The sequence below is a fragment of the Austrofundulus limnaeus genome, unplaced genomic scaffold (assembly GCF_001266775.1).
Source record: "Austrofundulus limnaeus strain Quisiro unplaced genomic scaffold, Austrofundulus_limnaeus-1.0 Scaffold235, whole genome shotgun sequence".
NCBI lineage: Eukaryota > Metazoa > Chordata > Actinopteri > Cyprinodontiformes > Rivulidae > Austrofundulus > Austrofundulus limnaeus.
The window spans coordinates 5,750-12,224 of record NW_013952637.1 but is presented as its reverse complement, the minus strand read 5'-3'; the positions used below and the strand labels follow the sequence as shown (position 1 = coordinate 12,224).

The 6,475-nt window shown below is 42.6% G+C and overlaps 1 protein-coding gene across 1 annotated transcript in view; it reads right to left on the bottom strand.

The window, feature by feature from the left end:
* polr1b (RNA polymerase I subunit B) overlaps positions 1-6,173 on the bottom strand; it is a gene marked incomplete in the record, with an annotated part of 16,097 nt that extends 9,924 nt beyond the window's left edge. Inside the window, 8 exon segments of the mRNA XM_014019874.1 lie at positions 687-968; positions 1,392-1,563; positions 1,652-1,823; positions 2,656-2,879; positions 2,959-3,228; positions 3,304-3,450; positions 3,532-3,699; positions 5,925-6,173. Coding sequence (XP_013875328.1) covers positions 687-968; positions 1,392-1,563; positions 1,652-1,823; positions 2,656-2,879; positions 2,959-3,228; positions 3,304-3,450; positions 3,532-3,699; positions 5,925-6,104 — 1,615 coding nt within the window.
* Between the last annotated feature and the right edge of the window lie 302 nt (positions 6,174-6,475).

The window sequence follows — 6,475 nt, the reverse complement described above, 5'->3', positions numbered from 1 at the left end:
CTTCTATAGTTGTTTTATTAAAGAAATATTTGCTAAACACAAACACACAAACACACATACACAAACACACACACACACGCGCACACGCACGCACACACACACGTGTGTGGGCAGAACTCATTAACATGTATGAAAAAACACCTGTGAAATGCAAAATACTTAGTTCAAGCCACTGTTAGTCATTTAAATTAGTTATTTGTTTTAAATCTCTATAATTATAAAATTCATAATTTTCCTCAGCTTTATTTTGAACCATAGTTTGTAAAAATCAAGCAAGAAATAAGAAATTTATAAGCGTTTTTCATCAGGATGACGCCCCACAGTCTATTGACCTCCATTCATTTTGTTGAGGCTCCTCAATGCAGTACAGAGCTCCAGTGTGAGCACATCCATGTAGCTAGCAACATGCTAGCCACGCCCACTTCAGTAACATATATCAATGCAGGTGGCATCTGAAGGGTTAAAACTGTTCCCGTACCTTGAAGCTGCGCAGCGCCTCAACAACAGACGGAGCCAAATCGCTCTCCACCCAGCCTACAACAGCTCCGTCCAGAACCACGGGGTAGCAGTCCGAGAAGGCCTGGCAGGGGGATCCATCCATCGGGGTCACACCTGGAGCAGCACAGACACATTTAGACCCCCGGGCGGACTCTTTGGGTGGTCTTGTCTCTGGGTTTTGGGCTCACCGAGGGAACAGAGCAGAGCCGGCAGGGTTGTGGTGAGAGCCACGGCTGCCACGATCTCACAGCTGGCGGTCATGTGGTTCATGAGTCCACACGGCTCCCCGTCCGGAGTGTGGACCGGACACAGGAAGCCCCAGGACTCGGGCAGCAGCTTCCGGACCGAGGTGGTCCTCATCTTGGCGAAGGCGGCTCCTCGGTGCACGCAGCGGAAGTGCGACAGGTACCGGATGAAGTTCAGCTTGTCTGCGACGACAGAGAGACCGGTGCTCTGCAGCATCCCGAGACCTGCGGGAACCAGACTGTTAATATTCAGCTTTTAAAGACAGGATGGGGAGTCGGATCAAAGCTGAAAGAATCTGAACGCTAGCTAAAGCTAAAAGAATCTGAACGCTAGCTAAAGCTAAAACAATCTGAATGCTAGCTAAAGCTAAAACAATCTGAATGCTAGCTAAAGCTAAAAGAATCTGAACGCTAGCTAAAGCTAAAAGGACCTGAATGCTAGCTAAAGCTAAAACAATCTGAATGCTAGCTAAAGCTAAAATAATCTGAATGCTAGCTAAAGCTAAAAGAACCTGAATGCTAGCTAAAGCTAAAAGTATCAAAAGGCTTTCTAAAGGCTAAAATTGACAGAAGAAGACAGGAACTAAGCAGGTTTCCTGAGACAGGAAAATGTCTTTGAGACCAGAATCGGGCTCCTCGAGTCCGTACCGGTCTTGGAGTGGAGGTTCCCGGTGGCCAGCAGGTACTCAAAAGCTTTGGTCAGGTCTGAGCCCATGTTCAACATCTTGATCACTTTCTCTGTGCTCCAGGCGTCAGACAGTTTGGATCCTCGTTTTTCAAAGGACAGTTTCACCGACACCAACCAGGACGTCAGGCGTTCCTGCGTAAACGGGTCAGAAACAAAGAGCATGAGGAGGTCCAACATCAGCAGAAACATCTTTAAAACGTGCACCCAGGTGACCTCTGACCTTCATGAACATCAGGTACAGCTGACCAGGAGTGAGCACTTCATGACACATGATGCTGTCGGGGTTCTCCTCCATGCACTCCTGCTTGGCGAAGCTGAAAAGCTTCCGGGTCATGAGACAAAGCAGGTAGAACTTCTCCAAGTCCGACTTCAGGTGGATACAGACGCACTCGCTGCAGGAACACAAGTCTGATTAAAGGCGCAGCGAGTCATCAGAAATAAATTATTACAACGCTGAGAGCTGAGCTGCGTCAAGGTTGTCAAAGCTAAAACTAGCAGAATGCTAGCTAAAGCTAAATGAAAAAATACTAGCTAAAGCTAAAAGAAATCAGTACACTAACTAAAGTTAAACGAAAAAATACTAGCTAAAGCTAAAAGAAGCAGAATGCTAGCTAAAGCTAAAAGAAATCAGAACACTAGCTAAAGCTAAAAGAAGCATAACACTAACAAAATCTTAAAGTACTAAAATTGCTAGCTAAAACTAGCCCAATTTAGCTAAAAAAGTACAGCCTTGCTAAAAGTATGAAAAGCTAACCTGATACTAAAACCAGCAAAAGGCGAGCTAAAGGTATGTATTAGCTAAAAGTAGCAAAATGCTAGCAAAAAGATAAATGTAGTAAAACACTTGCAACAAGTAGCAAAAGATAAACAAATTGTAACACATAGCTAGGTAAAAGCTAAAAGCACCTAAAAGCTAATTAAAGCCAAAAGTATCAAAATGCTTTCTAACAGCTAAAGTTAGAAAAAGACCGCAACTAAGCTGGTTTCCTGAGACACGTTTGAAGGATCTTCATATATTTTCATGAGGAAAATAGTTTGAAAAGTTTAAAAAAATACAAAAGTCAAACACCACAGGACCAATCGGCTGAATGAGCCGAACATTTTGACATGAGAACAGCTACATCAGTGCAAAGCCTGTAGAGATAGTTGGATTGTAAAAAAACTGTAAATAAAACAAAGAGGCAGTGCTGACTCAGCGATAAAAACAAACATAGCTGAGCTTACTCCAGCAGGACGTTGGCGCACTCTTGGTTCGTGTACCACTCAGGCAGGTTCAGTTTGACCCTGAAGTGCTCGCCAAGGTAGTCCAGCACCTTGCTGCGGGTCGTGCAGCCTTCCTCTGCCACGACGCGCAGCATCTCGGACACGCAGGTCTTATAGAAGGAGTTGTCCTCACGGCCTTTGATCAGCTCCTGGTAGATCTGGAAGTCTGTGAAGTCCACAAGGGCCTGAGGACCACCGAACAGAAACACTCTGAACAATAAGATCCGGTTTTCCATCCCGGCGTTCGTGAAGTCTGACTGGTACCTTCAGGGCGAAGCCTAATGGGAGGAAGAAGAGCTCCTTCTGGTAGATGAAGTTCACCATCACCATCCCGTTCTCCAGGTAGTGGAGGTTCATGTTGATGGCCGTGTGCTCCTCCTTCACGCAGCGGATGGACACGCCGTACTGCGTGTAGCCCTGACCCCGGCTTCTCCACTTGGGCCTGGACACGGCGATGGGGTAGTTCCTGCGGGGCATGATCAGCATCCGGATGACCTTCTCGATCCCGTTCACGATGAAGTAACCGCCCATTTCCTGTGGAGGTGAAGAAGTTGGTTGAGCAACAGAACGTTCTGAGCGATCGGCTCGGTCTGAGGGTCAATCGTTGACCTCGGCCTCCTCGTGATGCCTGACCAGCTCTGTGGGGGACATGCCATGCAGGTTGCACAGCCTGGACTTCACCATGACAGGCAGCTGGCCCAGGTACTGCTTGATGATGCCTTTAGGGACCCCGTTGATGGACCAGCTGATGTCGGCCTGAAATGACATCACAACCTGTTGTGTTTGCCTCGTTACTCATGAATTATTTCTTCCTGGGAATAAACCAATGATTCTTACCACCAGCTTTCCCCGGTAAGTACATCTTCTTCCTCGACACTCTGCCGGGAACACCTTCATCTCGGTGCAGACGCTGCCCTTCCCGACCGCCGGGCTCTGGATGGTTGCATCCACAAATGAGAGGCTCACCTTGTCGGTTTTACACATGAACTCTAAAGGAGGGATGGCCTGGAAACACCACACAATAAACCAATCACAACAAGCCAATCACAGCAAACCAATCACAACAAGTCAATCACAGCAAACCAATCAACCAATCACAACAAGCCAATCGCAACAAACCAATCACAACAAGCCAATCGCAACAAACCAATCACAACAAGCCAATCGCAACAANCAACAAGCCAATCGCAACAAACCAATCACAACAAGCCAATCGCAACAAGCCAATCACAACAAACCAATTACAACAAGCCAATCGCAACAAACCAATCAACCGATCACAACTAACCAATCGCAACAACCGATTACAACAAACCAATCGCAACAAACCAATCAACCGATCACAACAAACCAATCAAATGATCACAACAAACCAATCAAACGATCACAACAAACCAATCAACCAATCGCAACAAACCAATCAACCAATCGCAACAAACCAATCAACCAATCACAACAAATCAATCGCAACAAACCAATCAACCGATCACAACAAACCAACCGCAACAAACCAATCAACCGATCACAACAAACCGATCACAACAAACCAATCAAACGATCACAACAATCAACCAATCGCAACAAACCAATCAACCAATCACAACAAACCAATCGCAACAAACCAATCAACCGATCACAACAAACCAATCACAACAAACCAATCAAACGATCACAACAAACAAATCGCAACAAAACAATCAACCAATCACAACAAACCAATTGCAACATACATGTAGCTAGTTTGTTTTTCAGCTATTTTCCCTCATTGTAAAGTGAATCTTCAACATCCTTAAAACCTTTCAAAATATTTTAATTTTTACTCTTCTTTTGTTCTGGTTCAGCTTTTTTTTTTATTCATGTTAATTTCAGTTTCCTTCAGCTTCTCTCTTTTGGCTAATTTTAGCTTTTCCTACTTTCTTTCTGCCTCTTTTAGCTGTTCTTCTGTTCAATTAAAAAAATGTGCTATTTTCAGCAGTTTTCTACCTTTTTAGCTACCGGTACTTTTCATCTAAATTAGGCTTTTTTTATTTATTTTTTATTTTTATTTTTACTATTTCAGCGTCTCTGTGGTTAGCATTATAAAGGGATACAAAAGGTTTATTAAACCATTTTTCACTTTTAAAATTCCTTCTGACAATTTTAGCTGCTTTTTTCTAGTATTTCAGCTATATCTCTGACTCTGTTATTCTGCTAATTTTTACTTCTTTATGCTTCTTTCTTCTAATTTGTGGTATTTCTCACAGTTGTTTTCTGCTTTATTCAGAAATTTTAGCTTTGAGATTTTTTTTAGCTATTTCAGCTGTATTGTAGCTTTTCAGCTTACATTACAACTTTCCTACATGTATTACTTATATTAATACTTTTGCTATTAAACATTTTCAGCTCAGTTTCAGCAGCTTTCAGCTTAAGTTTTCAGCAACAGCAAATATGCTCTTTTTGCTTCTTTGTGCTAATTTCATCTTTCTTATCTGCGTTTTAGCTATTATTATGCAAGGTTGCTTTAGCTGTTTCACAACAGATTGCAGCTGTTTGTTCTTTTGTTTTTACTGCTCATTTGAAAAACTGTACTCTCCTTTCACAATCTGTCTGATCATTTCAACTTGTTTCTGCTACTTTTAGAATCCTTTAGCTAGTTTCAGCTTTGCTGAGCATTTTCAGCTACTTTTCTACTAATTTCATCAGTTTGTGCTCAATCCAATTCTTTCAACTTCAACTGAATCATTTTTAAAGACACTGAGCTAAAGTCTGGCTTAATAGTAACAGAATAATCCTCACAACAGCTGAAAGCTAATTAGCATGCTAGTTTTATGTGTTTTAAACTTTTTTGATAAGTATTTTCTGCTCGTTTTAGCTACATTTAGGTTTTGTTTAGCAGAGATCATAAGTTTTAAATCATGTCTGCAGCCCTGCTTCGTGTCTCTGAGCAGTTTCTTTAAACTGTCATGATTAGAAAACATAAAGCTCTTGTTCTTAAAGCTTTTGGTTATCTTTGATTTTTATTACAACTTGAGCTTATTAAACTTCTCTTTATCAAATATTATTATGACAACATTCAGTCTGTTGGCTTCCTGTWTGATTTTTGAGATGTTAAGGTTGTTTTAAAGCTTTTAAAGTGAAAACAAGTCAAATAACTGGATTTATTTTCTGTGTGTTTTGAACACATCAACCCGAATAACTAAAAACTTTACAGATTTTAATGTTTCTCGGTTCGGTGCAAACACCGGACTGACCTGCACGACCCGGCTGAGCCCGTCAGTCACCGCCTGGTCGAAGGACTCGAGGTGGGCTCTGGTCAGGTCCTGGATCGCGGGGTCCTGGTTCTCGTTTAGTTTACCGAACTCCCCGTCTGTCAGGTTCTTCAGGCTCGGTTCTGCAGGTAAACTGCTCCACTTCGCTGAAAGCTCCGTCATGTTTGCTGTGCTGCCGGGGCTCGCGTGGGGCTTGTTTACCGCATGGATATGCTGACACCGGAAGTACTTTCCTCTGGGACCGGAAGCGAGGTCTTCTTCGTGGCTGTAGTTTCTGTTGCTGCTTTAGCGCCACATTGTGAAGTGGGTTAAATTTATTTAATCGATTTATTTAAACTAAAAAGTTGTCCATTCATTCATTAAATTATTAATTCGTTTATTCCGCTGTTATTCGGATTACGTCAGCCTAAAGGGGGAGGATGACACGTGACCGGGCGGAGGGAGTTAATGGAGGTTTGTTGTTTTTGCCACAGATATAAAGAAAATACAAATACTTCTTTAGTACAGGCCTTTTATGAATGAATGAATGAATG